Source organism: Notothenia rossii, assembly GCF_949606895.1.
Source record: "Notothenia rossii genome assembly, chromosome: 11".
NCBI lineage: Eukaryota > Metazoa > Chordata > Actinopteri > Perciformes > Nototheniidae > Notothenia > Notothenia rossii.
The window spans coordinates 6,698,041-6,720,525 of record NC_136910.1 but is presented as its reverse complement, the minus strand read 5'-3'; the positions used below and the strand labels follow the sequence as shown (position 1 = coordinate 6,720,525).

The 22,485-nt window shown below is 42.0% G+C and overlaps 1 protein-coding gene across 4 annotated transcripts in view; it reads left to right on the top strand.

Annotated features, from left to right (window-relative positions):
* Window positions 1–22,485, top strand: part of trrap (transformation/transcription domain-associated protein) — a 116,397-nt gene that overhangs the window by 58,662 nt on the left and 35,250 nt on the right. For all 4 annotated transcript variants that reach the window (XM_079657576.1, XM_079657575.1, XM_079657574.1 and 1 more), the window contains 11 exons: window positions 1,800–2,013; window positions 3,163–3,342; window positions 3,639–3,785; window positions 4,247–4,366; window positions 9,106–9,393; window positions 9,992–10,129; window positions 10,473–10,585; window positions 12,068–12,203; window positions 16,531–16,722; window positions 20,043–20,238; window positions 22,303–22,421. In XM_079657576.1, coding sequence (XP_079513702.1) covers window positions 1,800–2,013; window positions 3,163–3,342; window positions 3,639–3,785; window positions 4,247–4,366; window positions 9,106–9,393; window positions 9,992–10,129; window positions 10,473–10,585; window positions 12,068–12,203; window positions 16,531–16,722; window positions 20,043–20,238; window positions 22,303–22,421 — 1,843 coding nt within the window. The remainder of the gene's footprint in view (window positions 1–1,799; window positions 2,014–3,162; window positions 3,343–3,638; window positions 3,786–4,246; window positions 4,367–9,105; window positions 9,394–9,991; window positions 10,130–10,472; window positions 10,586–12,067; window positions 12,204–16,530; window positions 16,723–20,042; window positions 20,239–22,302; window positions 22,422–22,485) is intronic.

Genomic DNA, 22,485 nt, shown 5'->3' with positions numbered 1-22,485 from the left:
TAGGGTTTTTCTTTGATTTACTATAATAAATTGTTATTTTTAACTAAGATATTAACGCTGAGTTGCAATAGTTAAAGAGGGTTTTAGCTGCTGATGGTGATCAAAGCAGAGGTGTATTAAGTTAATAAGAAAAAGATGGAGATGTGGCATCGTGCAGAAAGGCTCAGACAGACAGCAGGTAGAGAAGGAGACGGATAGATAACGTGCCAGGCTTTACCCCAGCGCTACAGTGTGGGACCAAAAACTCCTGACAGGACACCCGGGGGGGGGGGGTAGTAGAGGGGAGACACTGCCCTACTGCCCGCTATTCATCAAACCTGCCATCGCTTTGTCTTTCCGTCACACACACACACACACACACACACACACACACACACACACACACACACACACACACACCATGTATACATCACTTCAGGGGACATTACATTGACTTACATGCATTTCCTGGAGACTTATCCTAACCTTAACCATAACCAAGTCTTCACCCTAAAATTAATGTTTCCCCACACATGACTGTGTAAACAGATTTAGGTCCCCACAAGGATAGTAATGCTAGGACACACACACACACACACACACACACACACACACACACACACACACACACACACACACACACACACACACACACACACACACACACACACACACACACACACACACACACACACATTTAATCAGCTAAATGCATCCCTCTATCACTCCACTACATCGGCTCTCTTCATGTCAGGAGATTTAAAAGGAGCCGTAAAGCCATGATGGACAGCGGGTAATGATAATGGAAATGATAAAGCAGCTGTGCCAGAACAATGTGTGATTAAAGAAATTACAAATAGGGACCACATGCAGCGCTGCCTTTGTTTTGCTTTCATCCCACCTTCACTGTCTCCTTCTGTTACGCTAATCACACCCAAGAAATGATGTTATTTAAGCGTTTAATGTACGACGGTTTGAGCTATACTAACAGTACATTATCCACATGAGAAAGTCTAACTATCACCGAATATTCAGTGTTAACTGCGGTCCTCATGCTTCAGTGATGGTGCACGACACAGCTGTTAAAACATGCTGGCCCCTTGTTGCCATGGAATCATTTTTCATGTGCATGTGATATGTTTCGATTCATACACGCCTGCAATATTTGTAAATTAGCGCTTAAATCACAAACAACATTGCATTCTGCTAATATGTGGTTTGTGTAATTAGTTTACATTTATACAGCAAAACAAGAAACACATCTGTAAATATCACTAGTAGTAATTGTAAAGAAACAAAAACGTACATTTTGAGGATTATATTGATTTGCAAATGTTAACAAAAGGACACAAACATAAAGTCGAGTGCCACTGGGAGTGAGGATTGTCAGTCCAGTTGCTGCAGCTTTAAAAAAAAGTTACGTAACGAAATGAAGCTCAGAGAAAGGGGAAAGTTTGAAGAGAGGATTTTTAATAATTAACTTTTCAAAGGAAGAATAATTGACCTGAATAAAAGACATCTGCAGCAGAGATGATGGCTTCAAACTGGCCAAAGGGTCAGCACACATCTATAGAAATACTCAACAATAAGTGACTTTTTGCAGAGTTTAAGTGCTCCCAATTTGTATTATATTTCCGTGGTCCTTTTAGCTTTTGCATCTCTGCCTGCTCAGTGACTGCTGTAAAAAATACCACTCAATTAATGAAGTGTTTTATTATCAAAAGAAGTCAGTGTTCAGCTGTCATCATCATCATACCAGTTACATTGTGTACGAGTCAGCATGTGAGCTCTGTCTGATAAATGTTTTCCCCGTTATCCAGGGATGAGAGCCTTTCAGGAAGTGACATCACGTCCAAGTTGGAGCCCGCCTTCCTCTCGGGGCTCCGCTGCACTCAGCCGCTGATCAGAGCCAAGTTCTTCGAGGTGTTCGACTCGTCCATGAAGCGGCGCGTCTACGAGCGGCTGCTCTACATCTGCTGCTCTCAGAACTGGGAGGCCATGGGCAGCCACTTCTGGATCAAACAGTGCATAGAGGTACACAAAGGGCTGCACAACGATGGACTAGTGCAATATTTCCTTAAAGGGGGCCCTGATATGCTTTTGGTGGTTTTCCCTTTCCTGTAGTGTGACATGTTGACATGATTTAATGTTTAAAAAGATATATAACGTACCTTTCTAAACATTAACATGTCAACATGTCACAGTAGAGCCATAGAATACAGCTATGAGCAACATATGGCCCCCTTTTTTAAAGGCTAAATATGTGAAAATATCATGCTATACTTTTATTTTGGTACTCCAGAGAAGTCCTGGCTACAAATCGAATCCTACAGACTTCATTAAAAGTCCTTGTTTGGTTCAGATAATCATCCTTAATATGTGTTTTAACGATAATGAGAATAGTAATCAAAAGTAAAATAGTTATTACTAAGGACATAATTCTCCATCTTATGTTCCTTTTTCTGTGATGTTTTACCTTCACACTCACACAGTTACGGCCCGTCCACACACAGGCATGAAAACAATCTTGAAAAATGTTGAAGCTGGGCGTGTCTGAAGCTTGGCGATTTTTTGCAAGCAACCAATCACATGAATCTCCCGCCCCCGACATACAAAACAATAGCAATGTTAAAACAAAGTAAACTGGATATAAACTCTCCAAACAGGCGAAAACCTACCAGTTTCACCCACTGTCTCTGCCACCTCCCTCTATGCCTGGTTCCTCCGGTTTGTATCCCGGTAAATAGTTCTGATCGTAAAGAACCGGGTGATTTGCTACCGTAACTTCTCGTTTGGAATATGAGGAAATGAACTGCGTGCGGTCTGGCTCTCCCAGCTTGCACGCGGTTTGATTGGCTAGCGCTTGCACTGGCGGGATTTGCATAAACGGGATTTGATTGGCTGATGCCAGCTTCGCAAGCATTGGGAGCGTCAAAAGTTGAACATTGCTCAACTTTTGATGCTCACGATGCTTGCAAAGCCATGCTCCGCTCCCCACAATGCAGTTCGGCGAAGATTAAAAATCTTCTACGTCACCCCATTCAAGTGAATGGACGAAGCTTTGAAAAAAATTTTTCATGCTTGTGTGTGGACGGGCCGTTACAGTTGGACGGTATCAGTGTGTTCCTATGTCAAATACTTTTTTGATATTGTAACTAATGTGTGTGTGTTCGTTCTTATCAGCTGCTGCTGGCGGTGTGTGAGCGAAACACCATCATCGGCACCAGCTGCCAGGGCTCCATGCTGCCCTCAATTACCAACGTCATCAACCTCGCTGACAGCCACGACCGCGCCGCTTTCGCCATGGCAACGCATGTCAAGCAGGAGCCACGTGAGAGAGAGAACAGTGAGACCAAGGAGGAGGTGAGACACGCAATCACACACACACAAAAAATCAAATCAAGTTTTATTTATATAGCACATTTAAAAGCTACTTTTGGTCGAGCCAAAGTGCTGTACATGTAATAAAAAACACATTACTACAATCACAATAAAAGAGAATAATTTACAACAAAAAAAGACACGTTTACCAACATAAATTACAATTGTATCGCTTGGTGTGTTACCAAATGTTGACCTGAGAAAAAGTGGAAATATTGCTTCTTTGCTGCCGAAGTTTTCTGACAATACACACTTCCCTCTCTTCTCTTGTCTGGCAGGATGTGGAGATAGACATAGAATTGGCACCAGGTGATCAAACAGCCATCCCAAAGAGTAAGGAGCAGGCGGAGAAAGACGCAGGAAACCAGCTTCACATGCTGACAAACCGCCATGACAAGTTCCTCGACTCACTACGGGAGGTCAAGGTACGTTTGCCTCTCTAAATCTGATCTGTTCTACAGTGATCTGAGGGGCTGATAAAACGGCAGGGAATGATTTATCTAACTGTTGTGGAGTTTCCAGAATGACCCTAATTACCCAGGGGCTACTATAAAAGATATTGAACATCATATTCATAAAAAACTGTTTCAATGTATGCAGAAGTTTTTCATGATCCAGAAACCTGCTGCTTTTATTCTTGCTATAAAATAAAACTCGATTTAACCTGGAAGTTTATTCGAATACAATTAACCACCCAGTACGAAAGTAAATCAGTAGACACGGATCCAGAGCCTTGCTGAGTCAGCAGCTGTCTGTTTCAACAGTACCATGTATAATGTTTTTATGCTATGACGTTTGTGTTTTGTCTTTGCTTATGTACAGCCCTTTGAGGCATTTCTTGTGATTGTGGGCTATAATACATTTTTATTTGATGTGTTTCTTTCAGACGGGGGCTCTGCTGAACGCTCTTGTGCAGCTCTGCCACATCTCCACCCCGCTGGCTGAGAAGACCTGGGTGCAGCTCTTCCCTCGCCTCTGGAAGATCCTCTCTGACAGGCAGCAGCACGTGAGTACAACTTACTGGCATTTATCTAGTAATACCCAGAGTATACAAGCAAGTAGGGCTGGTGACTTCAGCTGGATACAAATAAAAGTGTATTTATATAGCCCAATATCACGAAACATGTTTGTCTCAGTGGGCTTTACAGATTAACAACCTCGAATGAAAGTATTACAAGAGTATAATAAAAAGAAGTTGGTTCGAAAGAAAGGGAGCTTGTTAGCGGAACGCTCTGACTCCTAATCTACTTTTAAGGACTCTCGGAACCACTAAAAGTATATCAAAAGTATAATAATATAATGTACCAATTAGTTTGAAGCTTCATCCATGACGTTGACATTCAAATGCCAAACCAACATTTGAATTTGAATATTTAAACCCTCTATTTATGCTCAGTAGCAGATTTAGATTAGGCTACACTCATATTATTAGTATCATACTATTAGGAGAATTAGATAGAAGTTTTGTAAAGACCAAAAGTCAAATAAATGATGAAGTCATTTCCAAAATGCTTGAAAATATCTTCCCTACCACTTTCTAACTATGTTTCCTGCCTTAATCCATGTTTTTGGGGGGTTTTGCCTTTTCAAATGTTCACTGCGTGTCGTAGTGACATATTATATTAAAGGGGACCTATCATGCAAAATGCACTTTTGTACGTCTTTTATACATGAAAAGTGTCAGGGAACTCACCAAGTGTCAGAAAACACAACCTTCTCTCTTTTCCTCCATACCCACATCTCTAAAAACGGGGCTGCAACGGAGCTGATACAGATTTGAATTTTTCTGACGTCAGAAAAGGGGTGCACCGCCTATATGGGCAACTCTCCACATATCAGGGGGATGGGGGGTTGGGCCACGGCCATTGCCGCTCGAAAGCGCTGGAGACGCTGTAGTACATATGCCAGGCCTTTAGGTGGCGCTGTAGTCTGCCACAAAATCAGCGAAGACGACTTCTCACAGATTCAGCCCTTCACAGACATGTCTTATATAGGTATGGCCCTACAATATATTATATCTAATATAGCATGAGAGGTCCACTTTAAAGAAGAAAAAGACGTACTCCTTTAATCCCAAGAATCGCTCTGTTCAATTGAGGATCTTGTTCTAGGATTAAAAATATGAAGTCGTGAAAAAACACCGTACTTTCAAAACTTCCTCATAAAAACCTCAATAGAAGCTTTTGATGTAAAAATGGGTATCCTGAGCAACAGGAAACATTACTACAGCATTGTTCTGCTTTAAGGCGCTGACACACCAAACTGACACCAAAGCACACGTCCCGACGGACACGTCTGTTGTGTCGCTTCAAGTCTCTTGGCCACATTTCGCCCCTGAACACACCGCAAAGACTTCAGCCGCGAGCAAGTAGCACGTACATGCGTGAGTGGCAATAACTCTCCTTACCAGCAGGCGGCGGTAGTGTGTATTCGTCTTTCAAAAGAGGCAACAACCGGAAGACAGACTGCGTGATACACCGAGAGAAGAAGAACAGACTGCGTGATATAAACAAACAACAAATAGCGTGTGCGTTCCATTTTCACTCTACAGCGAGAAGCTCATGGGGCTTTCCCCAACCTGTGTCGAGAGCTGGAGTTAAATGAAATCTCAGATTTGCCTTCTTAAACGTTTGTTTGGGTCCCTCACTTCCGTTTCGCTTCTCATGCACTGATTCGCTAAGCTGAACAGCCAATCAGATTTCTTTGACCGACGGCCTTTAGCCGGCAGCCTATGGCTGGCGGAAGGTGTCGGCACGGCCGAAAAGACAAGACGGTGCGGTACACACCAATCTGAGCAGGGCTAGGGATGGGTATCGTTTGAAATGTATCGATTCCGGTTCTTAATCGATTCCAGTTCTTATCGATTCCCCGTTTCGATTAAAAAATTGTAAAAGAAAGAGGTCAAACGTTTAGATAACAAAAATATCTTTATTCTTTTAAGCTTTAACTCACATGTTTACAAATAAAAAATATACATGCAATACAAATGTATTGCACAATAGCTGTGCTTTATTTTAACTGAGCTATGCCCAAGCTATTAACAGGCATTACACTGTGCCTTGTCTTTTTCTTTTTTAGTGTAGTGGAGCCTCACTTTAGAGCGTTTACCGCGACCCATCTTTGGTGTTATGAAGTGACTGAGCTTGTGAACTGTCTACGGGAGGGCGGGGGGAGCCTCGCTGCGGGGCAACTGTGGACCTCCGTTGCCTGTCAGTGCAACTTACATGATGCCGTTTAAAAAAAATAAGGGCGGTGCCGGCCGTCAGCGAACCGAGCCGGCCGTCAACGGCCCGCCGTTCTGTGATTCTCCAGAACACACAGATGGCCAGTCCGCCCTTACCCTGTATTCCACCGGGTCACCGTGGCGCAGACGGACCCCGTGGAATACAGGGTCTACCGCGTTTAGGAACCGTTAAGCAGAACCGTTAAGCAGAACCGCAATTGTGTATTTTGTACGGGTACCCGCCATTTTCTTATCAGTTCTCATCTGGAACAGAGCTTCGGTTCCCAACCCTAAGTAGGGCGACAGGACGCTCATCGACGGCCAAAATTGGGTTGGTGTGTCCTTGCCTTTACGTGAATTCATTGATAACTCATGCACTGTACTGCCGTCGCAAACTGTCGCTGTACTGTGGAATGACACTAAGTTGAGTCTTGAATAAGAAAAATAAGTGCGTGCTTGACGAACATTTGCATCATAAAGAGATGCCCATCTAGCCTTGTGGTACATTTTCACTGTTAGCTATTTTATATTTTTGCTTTACTTTAGCTTGTTTTTCTGTACGGCTCATACAGCATAAAGACAGATGCACACTTATATCCTCTCCAAGTATTTGTGTCTTGCACATTGCTTATTTTTTCTCATTGTGTACAAACTCATCAAGTCCACATTTCCCTTTCAGCATCTTATCAGGCAGAAAGTAAATCTGACCTTGGCCATCCCATTCCTGTCTCAAAACATGCAATTCCACTTAATGAGTACAGATTCATTTATGCTAAATACGGCGACGAGAAAGCACAGAGAGGAAAGCTGTAATGAGTTTAATGAACCAGATGCGTATAGAGTATTTTTGAGACTCACTGGAAGGCCATGATTTGAAGTGATTGAGCTCTTAAACATGCCGTCAATAGACAGACGTCTTCAAAAAGATGATATTTTCCTCCTGTGACAGACATGGAGTCACAAATATGTCACATGTGTTTATCCTGATGCCTGCATTTCATGCCACTAATACACTTTATGAATTAATGGTGAAAATAGAGTGATTACTGGTGCTCAGGCGCTATATCTCTGGGGGGATTATGACGTGGTGATGATAGAAAAGGATATTCTTCTGAGGAAGGAATTGGATGACTTATTGGCCTTCTCCACCACCAGGCTAATTAAAGTGACCATCAAGGCATTAATTACACCGAGCCGTGGACGGGCAGTGGAAATTATATTCATTACCAGTTCATCATTTATTTCTGAGTGTGTGTCAGTCATAATTATCAGAGCACCAACTCGGCGGCCATATTTTAAAAGTCTTTATGTCTAAATGTGGCCGTCTGAGAGGCTCTGATTGCGTATAGCAGGGGTCGGCAACCTTTTTGATATGAAGTGCCATTTAAAAAAAATTGGGATCGGTGTACCGAGTAGGGCTGCTTGATTATGGCAAAAATCATAATCTCGATTATTTGGGTCAATAATTGATATCACGATTATTAAAAACGATTATCCATTTACTTTGAAAACATCAATTTATTGTTTTTAACGCTCGACGCTCGTGAACTGTCAACGGGAGGGCGGAGGGAGCCTCGCTGCGGGGAAGCAGTGTGTGGACCTCTTTCACCTGTCAGCGGAACTTACATGATGCGGTTTAAACACATTTAAATAATTGGTTTAAACGGCGTAATAATAATTAATGACGACCGTCGGTTCTGTGATTCTCCAGAACACACAGATGGTCAGTCCGCCCCTGTGTGTAGCGTATTATTTTCGATGAGAGATGAGCAGCTCGCCACTGGGCTTTCAACTAAAGACACAGCCACGCAAAAACTGCGGCGCGCTCCGGCAGCACTTCACCCCTGATCGTTTCACCACGGAGGAATGCAGCAGCAAGTCGACTGGAGTTAAAGAGAGCGGGGCTGCGTTGCGTGCATGGCTTCCTTCTGCAGGCAACGGGGAGACGCGCTCTTGCGGCGGTCTCGTTCAGGATCCGAAAATAAAATGTTTATATTTTATTTTACTGGTTACGGTGCCAATGGTTGCCGACCCCTGGCGTAGAGGAACTAAATAATGATTTATTTACTAAAACAAAACATACAGAAAACAAGACAGACACTGACAATACGTTTTTTTTTTTTTTAAATGATACAAATGAAGTTAATAATATATAAAGGAAGAGGTAAGTAAATTAATAAATTAACAATTAAATACATAAAAACAAAAACAGTTCAGATAATTAATGAAAGAGGGAGAGAAGGACTAGCCACTTCTTTTTTATATATACCAGTAACAGTTATATTTTTGGCACATTTCTGTATGTACTAGCATCATTTTGGAAATGTTTTTTGTTTGTCACTTCCCAGCCACGTACCTTTCCACCTCTCTTCTTCCAGTTTCTTACCATATCTCTGTTACTGGAAAAGGGCATCACATTGCATCCCATACATGCAACAAAATGCCTTTATCAATATGCCGTATCAGTGCAATGCCACTTAAGTGAAACTGTGTATTTGATGCTCTCTCTCTCTGCCCTCCAGGCTCTGTCTGGAGAGATGAGCCCCTTCCTGTGCAGCGGCAGCCACCAGGCGCAGAGGGACTGTCAGCCCAGCGCCCTCAACTGCTTCGTGGAGGCCATGTCTCAGTGCGTACCCCCCATCCCCATCCGCCCCTGTGTGCTGAAGTACCTGGGGAAGACTCACAACCTGTGGCTGCGCTCCACCCTGATGCTGGAGCAGCAGGCCTTCGAGAAGGGTCTCAGCCTGCACAGCAAACCCAAGCAGAGCACCGAGTTCTACGAGCAGGAGAGCATCACACCCCCGCAACAGGTAATGTGTTTGGACATTGAGTTATTTGGGCCGTCACCACTAATATTTATTAACTTGACAATGCTAAAACAATGTGAAGATGAGGAGCACGTTCAGCCGCAGACTCGTCCCCCCTCGGCACAGCACCAAGCGCCTGGGACAGTCCTTTGTGCCTGTAGCCATCAGGCTGCACAATCAAGGGCTAAGAAAGTAACCAGGACTGTTCAAACATAACACCTGCACTGTTTTACAAGACTTTAACCTGCACTCTCATCTGCACACAAATATATTTAACATGTTTAACAACTTTTTACTTTGACATCTTGTTTCAATACTTATTTTTGCTGTATTATTATTTTGTCTTTATTTTTGACCCTGTGTGAATCCTGTTTTTCATTTTGACACTGTTGCTGCTATTAACGCCTGAATTTCCCCATGGGGATAAATAAAGTTCCATCTTATCTTAGTGTTTTTTTTAGAAAGCAAAGCCTCATTACAAATAGTTGCTTATATTATATAAAGTTATATTTTCTTTTCATGTTTGAAATGGACTCATTAACAAAAACTCTCCTGATTCAATCTACAGTTTCCTTAACCCTTATGTTCTCCCTCTCTGCAGGAGATCCTGGACTCCTTGGCAGAGCTCTACTCTCTGCTCCAGGAGGAGGACATGTGGGCCGGTCTGTGGCAGAAGAGGTGCAAGTTCCCTGAGACCGCCACTGCCATCGCCTACGAGCAACACGGCTTCTTTGAACAGGTGAGAGAAAGCTCGAAAAAAAGCCACATTCAAATATACAGTATGATTCTATTAAACACAGTTTCAAATGTATTGGGTTTGACCCACATATCGTATTTTCTCCCCAAATTGTGCAGCCTCAGTCCCTGCACATTAATCCCACCTCCATTCATGTGTTATTTAACTTTATGAGCTGTAATTTGCGTGGCAGTTAAATGATAATGCTTTTCACTAAGAGGTGTTTTTTTAATCTTATATCGGGCCCATTTATATATAAAAATGTAGCCGATAGTTAAACCATGCAGGAATGTTCCACTAGCTTAAAACAAAACTCGATTTAAATGTTACGCGTGTGTGTGTTCAGGCCCAGGAGAGCTACGAGAAGGCCATGGAGAAGGCGAGGAAAGATCACGAGAGGAGCAACGTCTCCCCCGCCATCTTCCCCGAGTACCAGCTGTGGGAGGACCACTGGATACGGTGAGACTTCTGGAGTTTTTTGTCACACATCGTGGTTCTGCTTTAATACCCTCATATATATACCGTGCACCATTGATCGCTCAAACTAGATCAAATTGATTATATTTATTGCAGGAATTATACAGCAGGGAATACAGAAGCCACCACTATTAGAAGAATGTAATGACTTCCTTTATGATATGTACATTTTTACTTTTAGAATCTGTCCATGTCATCTTTTTCTTTGCTAAATCAAATGTGTCTGCATATATGGATGCTGTTTCTGGGAAAATATGTTTCTGTCAGCAGGGAAACTTTCCATCAAACCTGTTTTTGATGCGTCTGAATTAAACAGTTTAGGGCAACCTCCCTGCAGAACCAAATCACTCACAGGGCTACACGATATTGTAAAAAACTGTCATTGCGATATATTTTTTTCCCCTGCGATAAATATTGCGATATGAAAAAAATACAGGAATTGAAGAAAAGACCGTGTTTTTGTCCGCAAACCATCCTTTCTTGAACTTTAATGCTATACAATTAGTATTTTTTTTAACTATATTTAACCGGATGAAGGATTTTAATCACGGACGTCTGGATCCTAAGTTATCAGAGCAACAAGCTGAGCTAGCTCGGTTAGCAGCACCGAACTGGAGAAACACATGAAACGACTTTATTCAGTGTTTTTACCTTTAATCACCGGGTCCGTTTGCTTTGGACATTTGAGTGTGATTGGTGGTTTGCTGTGCTCACTCAAGTACTCCTGACATGAGAGCCGCGCCAGTTTTACTTTTGTAGTAAGCGGCGAAAATAATTGTAACATGCCTACTTAATATCGCACGTCCTAAAAAATAAAAGATTGTACGTCCTGCGATGTGAATATCGCGCATATCGCGATTATCGTCACAACACAATATATCGTGCAGCCCTACTCCCAGCTGTATGCCTGCCTGTTAAAGACCATTATTGTCATTTTACTTTGTCCACTATTAAATGTATTCTGCCTCCATCGTTGGGGTATTTTACCATGCAAAACATTCAGAGGAAAAAAAGGTCAAAATGGAAAGCGGTGAATTTCTATCCGTGTACACCTTCTCTATTGGGCTTATAAAACTATAACATGTATTGTTTCAAGGAGATTAACCTAATTTGTGGGTCACTCCTTTAAAATCAGTCTGTTCCCCCTTAATATTAAGTTTGGTGGTCCCTCTTAAAGGGGCCCTATTATGCCTTTTCGGGTTCTCCCTTTCCTTTACTGTGTTATATGGGTTTTTGTAAATATGTAAATGGTCTGCAAAGGCTAAAATCCCTGTGCTCCCTCCAGATGGAGTTTCTCTCTTTTATCTCATAATGGTGGATCTGTAGCAGTCATTATGTTTTGTGTTAAGATAACAATGGAAACCTAGGATCTCCTGTTTCTTACACTGCATACAAGTTACAGCATTTGTGGCATATTTACGAGAAAGAGCCGTTTAAACTCGCCTTCACTTTTCATCTCCACAGCTGTTCTAAGGAGTTGAACCAGTGGGAACCTCTGACTGAATACGGCCAATCCAAAGGGCACTCAAACCCTTATCTCATGCTGGAGTGTGCCTGGAGGGTTTCCAACTGGGCCGCCATGAAGGAGGCTCTGGTGCAGGTGAGAAGTGCTCAGTCCCCATGCACTGCATATATTCATGTATGGATTTCTAGTCTCATAAAACACACGACAGAAGTGCTCTCACTGTCTCCCAGGAGTTGCAGACACCCTTTTTTCTGTCAACAGTTGGACCGAAAATAGAAAGTACGACCACAAGCTCCTCGCTAACACAATCACAGACACAGTGGAGCCTCTGGGGTTGAACTCAGTGAACCAGAGCCTCAGCTTTATTTCTGTTTTCCGGTACAGTGCTGTATATTAAGCGCAGACCTCGTGTCAGCAGATGGTAACTTGATATTCTCCTGCCCCTCAACTCCCACAGGGGGAAGGGTGGCCGTAAAGAAATAGAAATGCAGCTAGCTGTTAGCGCTGTTAATGTATTTGCCTAAAACTAATTGTAGACGGGTGGACAGCGCGTGATAGTACCTGACACATAACAAATACTCGTGCTTTGCTCTTTCAAGCAGACTTGGAACCAATCCATTGAGCCGCTCTGTCCTAAAGGTGACACCTAATTAAATTGTCGGGATGGCAGCAGCAACTCCGCTTTACCTCCATGTTTCATTCTTTACTCCTTCTGTGTAGCCATTTCTTTCTTTTGTTCTTCCATCCCTCGCTCCGCAGTTCTGGTTTTAGCGGTTAATATTTACGACAACTGTGACTGAATAATTACCCGGGCATCTGCTGCGGGGTGATTTGTTTTACGGAGAGGAGAGGAGCGAGGCTTTCAGTCGCCGCTCACGAGCTCTTGAGAGAAAGTCCAAATGTCCCCCCTTTCAATTAAAGCTTCCTCTTGATAAGGGCAGCTCTGTCTCCAGGATATTCATCAAGTGTCCCCTCCTGATAAGTGTGCTCTGACCTATAACTGTGATTCTCTCGGGCATCGGAAGAGCATACGCAAACACTCACATATTAGTCTGTTTGCCAGTCCTATTGAGAACCCGGAAATGTTGAGTACACCAAAGTGTACTGTTAGAAATGTATCGTACGGGTCCCCAGCACATAGAAACTGCCAGATGCTAACTTGTATATATTGGGCAATTTGCACAATTAGCATAATATTAGCATTAATTAGCATATGCAGACAATATTTTAAAAATGGTTTGGCCGATTTCGACACTGTTGGTGTGGTTTTTGATGTTACTCATGGTGTTGATTCAATTTCTGACATTTTCAAGATGAAAAATGGCAGCTTGAATCAGAAAGTGGCCTTGTTTGTACTCCCAGTGGGCTGATTGTGATGAATTTTGGGTCTATTTTAAAGTTATAGGGGACTCTAAATGACGTTATCGATCATATAAATGTTTGAAATTGATTCAACATCCTGAAAAACCACCCCCAAATCGGCCAAGCCCTTTTTTTGTCTTCTCTTGTTTGCATATGCTAATTAATGCAACACTCTTAATGGAGGCAGTTTCTATGTGCTAGAGACCCGTACTATACATTTCTGACATAACACTTTGGGGCACTCAACATTTCAGGTTCACACTGCGGGCAAGCACACTATATGCCTTCTCATTTACTTTCATTTCTACCTGTTTCCTTCTCTTATCCCTCTGTCTTTCTCTCCTTTAACCTGCAGGGGACAAAGCAGCTCCCTCCAGGCTATAGTTTGTTTATTGTTAATGCACTCAGGGTTTTAATCAATAGCCGAGCCTTTTCCTCTCCTCCGCCTGCGTGTCAGACTCGTCAGGTTGATTTGTCATTAGCACAAAAAGTCCTGCTGAAACCATTCAGAGAAGGAATTGCAAACAACGATATTGTGTGTTTGTGCTAAATTATGCAAGGGAAGTGTGATAGGCTCTTTCCCCTCGGATGTTTTCATTTAATTAAAACGACCACACTCCCAGCGCTGTGAAGAATGTGTCTGCTTGACATCATGCGGACAAACACCGGAAAACAGAACAACAACAACAACAACTGGGTATCAGTTTTAGTGTTTATTTGAATCTTTTCGAGCTGCAACTAACATCTACTGTCCGCCAGTGATTAAGGTTTTCATTTAAATGTACAGCTAATCTCCAACAACACAACATAGATACAAAACTTTTGAACAAAGCAAAAAGAAGATTTGAAAAACCTGCATAATGACTTCATTATTATATATTAGAGTGTTTGTCCTGTCAATATTTGATCTCTATCCTGTGTGCGACCACTATGGATTCTGCAGGGAAACTGATCGATTGCTTTATATCCTAGGAAAGCAAGATTAAGCTGTTGTTTGAAAACACAATTACAACTAAATTGCATAAAGACTGCAGATGGGAGAATAGGTGAAAAGACTGATGAGAGAAACAAAGAAATTGGACTCTTGCTAAACTTTTAACTATCATTTTTCACGGTGCAACCCAGACGTGTTTACAAACCAAAAAAGTATTTACAACCAACAGAAGTAGTACGTGCACATAAAATACAGAAAGATAAATAAATAACAAGACAACAAGTAGGAAAAGAGACAAGTGGGAAGAATAGTGTGCTATTTTATCACCTTGGGGACAAAGAGTCTAGCCAATCGGGTGTAAAGAGGAATCGGCTCTGGATGTTCTGCAGGATCAAGAAATCACAGCACATTTATCAGGGTGTCTGCGGGGTCTTAAAAAATATTAAAAGTCGATCAATCAATTTAGCAAAAATGAAGGCTATTAAAAAGTATTAAACGGCATTTTCCAAGGTATTACATTTTGTAGCTTGTTTTCAATAAGTATATAAATGGTCCAGAGAGGTTGTATTCTACAGTCTGCCTGAATGTAATCATTGCGTAGGTGTGTAGTGTGATTCTGTGGAGTTTATTTATGGCATCCCGTTGGGTTTGACGTCATCTGAACAGGACATAGCACGCTCACTGCTTGATCCGTTTACGCCGGTTGCTAAGCAACATCGTTATGGGGAAATGCAAGTTTGCGTCCAAATGGTTGGAAGATAAGGAGGAAGGACAATCAATACTGTATATAGTTAATGTGAGGTAAAGTGTGTCGCCAAGGTAACCGGTTAGAACTCCAAGTGGCGATGAGGTCTTAAAATGTATGGAAAGGGTCTTATAAAAGGTCTTTAAAGGTCCCGTGTCATGGCCATTTCCACTGATCATAATTCCATTGTTGAGGTCTACTAGAATAGATTTATATTGTGCAATTTTCCAAAATCACTTTGGTTTCTCATACAGCATCTCTGTAAACTACGTGCATTCACTGAATTTCACTCTCTGCCTTTAACGGCTCGTTGTAGCTCCAATAGCTCCAGCCCCCACCCTCCCTGTGAGCACAGTGTGCTCTGATTGGTCGGGACGTTGTGAATCGCGCTGAGCTCCGTGGAGGTGTGGTTTCCTTGTTTAGCGACAGCGAAACACAGCCAAACTCACCCTGAGCACACACAAAGTCACAGCCGAAGTAAAAACAATAAGTGTGGCTTGATATTGAGTAAGAAAAAGGTTGATAAACGCTGTGAGAATGGGTCTGCAGAGAGAATGGGTCTGCAGAGAAAATTTCGCCGCAATCCCAACTGTCTGTTATCAGCCTGCAGCCAGGGAGGAGAGATCAGCAGAGCTGCATGCACTGAGTGTGTGTGTGAGGAAGTCCGTGGATTGGTCAATTTGGACCAATCAGCGGGGGCTTAACGTAACGGCTCCACGGATTGGTCCATTTGGTTCCGGGTAACGCATGACATCATGAATTACCCTGGAAGAATCAATGGACAGTGACGTATCTCCAACGAGGCGTTTTGGGGAGGTATTTCCTGTTTTAGAGTTTTACTCGCTACAGGGTGTACTTTGAGGGTTTTGACTCTGCAGACCGTTTACATGCATAAAAACCTTCATAACACACAAGGGGACGGGTAATAACCGGAAAAGCATGACATGGGACCTTTAAAAGAAATTACTTTTGACTTCAGGATTCCTGCATATACCCTGTTTATGCTCCTCAGATAAATATACACTTGCAAAACTCCCATTTAAATATAGATAAACATTCCTGTTGTCATCTTGCAATATACTCATTTATATAAATATCACCGCAATAAACCGTATTTAATTCGGTCTTAATTTACATTATTTAATTTCATATTCTGTTCTTGTACATATCCCATATTCTATTGACGTATATATATATATATATATTTAGACTTTTTGCTTTATTTTAAATTTTTGTATTTTATTATATATGTTGCATTGTTGGAGGAGCGCAGGTCAGAAGAATGTCATTGCCATTTCTACACTGTATCTTTGTGCATATGACAATAAAACCTTTGACTCTTTGAATTTCCGTCTGCAGCTGTATTCTTATGAATCATCTCACCGTAACCCTGGTATATTAACATTCTGGTTGTGTTTCAGGTGGAGCTGAGCTGTCCTAAGGAGATGGCGTGGAAGGTGAACATGCACCGCGGCTACCTGGCCATCTGCCACCCGGAGGAGCAGCAGCTGAACTTCATCGAGCGGCTGGTGGAGATGGCCTCCAGTCTGGCCATCCGAGAGTGGAGGCGGCTGCCGCACATCGTGTCCCACGTGCACACGCCTCTGCTGCAGGTCAGTGCCCGCTCTGCAGTCTCTGTAGAAGCTTTTAAAAAAACAACTCAAGACATTTCGATTATACTTGAGATGTGTGTGATTTGTTCTGTTCTTATGTTTGGTCCTTTCTGGACTCTGCGTGGACTGTGTTTAGTTTTTAGATTGACTTAACCCTCTGGTATCATTCAAATGCTCTACCCTAATTAGTCATTCGGGACAACAATTTCCACTGCCAAAAACATTATATTAAAATATTTGTTTCACCACTCGTTTGAGTTCAATCGTTAAAGGAACTTCAGCCTTAATCCAAAAATATTACTTTAAGGTTGTATTATATTTGTATTTCTTTGCTTCTAGGATCAAATATACCTGTTTTTAGTCTAGAAAACAGATATAAGTGTTCATTTTGTATTTTATAGTACATGCATATATTCAGGGTCTGTTGAAAAAACCAAGCAGTTTAGGAACATCAGATTAACAAAAAAACGAAATTCAACTTTTAATTTATTTTGTGTTATTATTTTAATCATAATTTGTTTGTATTATTTGCATTATTATTTATAATTGTTTTTATTATTATTATTATATATTTTTTTAGAATTATTTTCTTAATGTATATTGTTCTTATTATTTTCGGCAAAAAGATGCTAATACCAAACTATGATTTCGAAAGTGATGACCGTTCCTGTGAAGTCCTGAAGTGTCCCAAAGCTTAGAACTGTTTTTTCAACCTGCCCCTCAAAGAGTGTGTGTGTGTGTGTGTGTGTGTGTGTGTGTGTGTGTGTGTGTGTGTGTGTGTGTGTGTGTGTGTGTGTGTGTGTGTGTGTGTGTGTGTGTGTGTGTGTGTGTGTGTGTGTGTGTGTGTGTGTGTGTGTGTGTGTGTGTGTGTGTGTGTGTGTGTGTGTGTGTGTGTGTGTGTGTGTGTGTGTGTGTGTGTGTGTGTGTGTGTGTGTGTGTGTGTGTGTGTGTGTGTGTGTGTGTGTGTGTGTGTGTGAAGAGTTGCATGTCAAAGGTCATCAGTAGCCCGGAGAAGCCTCCCTCTCGCACTTCATTTTGTAAAAATTGTAGATGGATGATTAAAAAAAATAAAAATAATCCAAAACCCTTTAAGCCTCTTTGAGTCCCCCCGGAGAGATTACAATAGACAGGGGCAAAGATGAAAGAGGAGAAAATTGAAAAAGGTAGAGTGAACAGAAGAGAGAGAGGAGGAGGGGGGGAAGAAAGAGTTAGTTTAGAATAGCTGTAATTACTTCCCTGCCATCAGATACCATTTGATTAAATACCTGCAGCAGAATTACATTTACATGATGAATGGGACGCTCTGAATAAGGGCCATCAGCTGATATTAACAGATAATTGTGAAAAATATTGTATTGCCTAATTAATTTTGTTTTGGGAGATTTGACTCCGGAGCAAGGGGGGGGGGGGGGGTTTAAGTCTTCAGCACCGCTCCGATTCGCTACATTTATCTTTTCAAAATGGGTATTTGAATTGGGGCGAGTCCTTTCTTTTCTTATTGTGTGTGTGTATGCAGTCCACTTATTTACCCTCGCAGAAGGAAAACAAGCTATTTGTTCCTCCACCCAGCCGAGCGGCCGGTTGTAAATCTCCATCCCCAAACTCTCTCCGTCTCACATTCACGACTTCATGAGCCTCGGAGAACGAGAAGCCCGGACTCTGCAAATACGGGAGGGTTCAGAAAGCATTTGGATCAAGTTATCATCAAATCCCAGCTCTTAGCGGTGACTGGCGATCAGCGGATTATCAGCCGCACGATCGATGACGAGGCTCGGCGTTAATATTGATTGATGAGCAGTTATAATGGAATGATTGATTATATGTTCACAAAGCGGCTTTGGGCCAATCAATGAGGCTCTTTTCATTCATGGGATGAGACAGAAGCCCTCGCTTATCATTTTCACATTTCCCCATATTATATGGATTTATAGATATTGAATTAACGTAGAAAGATTTTCCACTCCAAATTATTTATGTGGCATAAAATCATATCGACTGTTTTTTTAATGATCAAATGTTGTGTGTTTGGGTTTCTTTTAACACACATTCAATCAAATTGTCCTAAAAATTAGTCCAAAAAAGCGTCCAAAGTTAAGAATAACTGTAAATATGTTTTGTTAGAAGGGGCTATGAAGGCATTGCTGTTTCTCCGGGTAATGTTAGAGAGGTTTCCGGAGAGGTACGTTTGTTTTGGTTGCTTTGATCCATCTCGTTTGTGGAGGCTTTCAGCAGCAGGATTGTTGACTCTGAAGCCGAGCATCATTTTTTGTCTTAATTTCTGTCATTACCCGAAAGTAACAGCCCTCTTTTTCTCACCCATCTCTTTCTGCCTTTTACTTTTTGTTTTGTACTCCTGATGCTTTTACCTAAGTCATTTGATCCATTACAGTCACACTCTGTCTTCCTTGCTCTTACCTTTCTTCTACTTCCTTCTATATTATATATTTATTATTATTATTTATTATATATATCTATATTTATTCTATGCAGTAATAAGTAGTGTACCTTTCTTACTGTCCTAATGTGCACAGTGTATAGTAGTGACTGCTTTTTTGTCTTCTGCCTTCTTGGCCAGGTCAGCATTGAAAATGAGATTGTATCTCAATGCTTTTATCTGGTTGAATACAAAATAAAAATATATACCTCCTAATCCTTGTTCTTTACATCCTTTACACCATCTGTGTTCCTCCTTCCCTTAACTATAGCCACACTCCAAACACGTTAAGTTAAGATAGACCTTTGTTGATCCCCGTGGGAAGATGCAGGTGTTTTTACAGAATAGGAGAGCTATCTATTCACACAAGGATAATAATTATAATAGAATAAAAGAAATGGAATGTTCTTCAGAGTTTTTATTGTGATCATCCATCTTTCGTATTATTAAATCAAATTAAATACTTACTCTGCTCTAAAAAAAAAAACAGAGTATTTTAACATATTGCAAGCAAAGCGGTATCAGCAACACACCATGAGATATCTAAGTGACTGGTCTCTGTCTGACAGCAGATGGACGTCATGTGTGTTCTGCGGTGATCATTTTGGCTTGCAGCGTACACTTCTGTGTTGACAAAACATTAGCAAGATTAAGTGCAGATGGCACACATTCTGGACCAGATCTTTGTCTTGGAACACCAAATGTTAACTGTAAATAAAAAAGCTAGCCTTTGCAAGCATACGAAGCATTCGGCTGTAATTCAGCCACCTTGCATGGATCATAAAAGTTTGGAGTCAAGTGAGTGTGGTCAAGTCACCCAGACACTATATTAAGACTATAAAAAGGTCAAGAGCTGATTTTTGTTGTACTTTATTTTCCCCTTCAGGCGGCGCAGCAGATCATCGAGCTGCAGGAAGCGGCTCAGATTAATTCGGGGCTGCAGCCGACGAACCTGGGCCGAAACACCAGCCTCCACGACATGAAGACGGTGGTGAAGACCTGGAGGAACCGCCTGCCCATCGTGTCCGACGACCTGTCCCACTGGAGCAGCATCTTCATGTGGCGCCAGCACCACTACCAAGGTATGTGGTGAAACTTACGGAGACAAAGCAGTAAATAATATACAATGGTGAGGAGACCTTCCCGTTATACTGCAATGAAGACAGTCTTTAAAGCCCCTGTCACACTGTCTCGAAATGGACACCCGATGGACACACGATTAAGGAAATGTTCAAATTCGGCTCTGATCGTAACAACATCGGGCCATTCGTGAGGGCACCTTAAGCCATCGTATGACCGCCGGTGGAGTTTCTCAGGCTCCGGCAGCAACTTCGGGAGCGGCAACTTCGTAAGGCACTCGTGAAGGCATCTTGTCAAATCGTGAGGGCATCTTGTTATCATCGGTGCCATCGGGCATTCGCCCTCACTCTGATCGGGGCGAATGCCCGATGGCACCGATGATAACAAGATGCTCTCACGATGGCCTTACGATGGGCAAAATTGACACACGAATTCAACACGAAAATGAACCTTCGGCAATGTTTTGGCATGCTAAAGATTTTGCCACCACTCACGAAGTTGCTGCCGGAGCCTAAGAAACTCCACCGGCGGTCAAACGATGGCTTAAGATGCCCTCACGAATGTCCCGATGTTGCTACGATCAGAGCTGAATTTGAACTTTTCCTTTATCGTGTGTCCATCGGGTTGTTTTATTGCACAACAAAATCATGTAAACATATTATGTAAATAACCCAATTTGTGTTCTGTGAAACTGAAAAGGATATAATATATTATTTTGAAGGCGAGTTGACAGGAAGTTGTTGTTGCTATGGAAACAACATGACGGAGAAAACTTAATATCTTCTACATATAAAGACGGAGAAAGTAAAGAACAAGGTCTGAAAATATCAGTACAGTATCATAGTACTTTAACATAATTGTTTGTGGTACTTTCGTTGCAGTCGTATTTCTTAAATGTAATGTAAATGTTGCCTTCGTGTGTGGTTCGGGGCATCTTCGTGCGAAATTCACAATTCCATATTCGTGTGTCCATCGGGTGTCAATTTCGGGACAGTGTGACAGGGGCTTTAGTTTATTCTTGCAAGAAGGTAAATCGTTACAGTGTCAAGCAGCGAAGTACAACAGTCAGAAGGTCTGCAGAGGGTCTTAAATCCACATTTTCACACCAAGAATAAAAGAGGAGGGGCAATGACAAACAGAAAAGATAAACAACGGGATTGTTTAAAACACATCTTCGAGCAAATGGAGAAACATGTCTACACTCCACAAGACCATTAACCTTACAACACTAAATATCCCTAACCCTATTTACGACTCATTTAGGACATTTGCTGCTAACTGTTGAGAGAAATAGCTTGTTAAAGAAGAACAGATGGTGAACTTTAAATGCTCCCTTAGTATGATACCATTTTCCATACAAGGTAACACACACACACACACACACACACACACACACACACACACACACACACACACACACACACACACACACACACACACACACACACACACACACTCACACTCACACTCACACTCACACTCACACTCACACACACACGACTTTTGACTCATTGTACGTTAATGACAACTTCATGCAGACACTTCCTCAGAATGCCACTTCCACTAGTTCCAGGAAGAAGTCTTCTTTAAAAGACCACGAGTTACAGAACCCCCTCAGGGTCTCTCTGCATTTCCAAAATGTCAGCTCGCTAAAGCACTCCCTCTTTGCTGCAGGACATTAACACACACACACTGACACACACACACACACACTCTCATATTTACCTTGCTCAGTGCTCTCTCCCGCGGTGACTTTGAAACCATTTGCAGACGCAGCCACTGCAAAATGTGATGTCTCAAGCAACTTGAGCTCCAACTCACACCGAAGCAGCACCAATAAAAAATCACTTCATTTCTACGTGACAGCCTTCAAACTTATGTTGAAGTGAAATGGAGTTTTCCTGATGAAATTCACCACCACGGCCCATTTATTGTTCAATACGTTCAGTGTCCCCGATGCCCTCCTCTGTGTTACGACAGCTTTCAGAGAACTAGAAAATCCCCAGTTTTGTACATGCTTAACTTCCATTTGCTAACTTTTTCAATTCTGACTGTTTGTCTAATAGCCATAGTGACGGCGTATGAGACCAACACACAGCACGATCCAAACAACAACAACGCCATGCTGGGAGTTCACGCCTCGGCCTCTGCTATCATTCAGTACGGAAAGATCGGACGCAAACAGGTACTGGTTTTTTGCTGTTAAGAAAAGTTCAGAGTAGATGTGAATCCTAACCTTCAAACTGTAT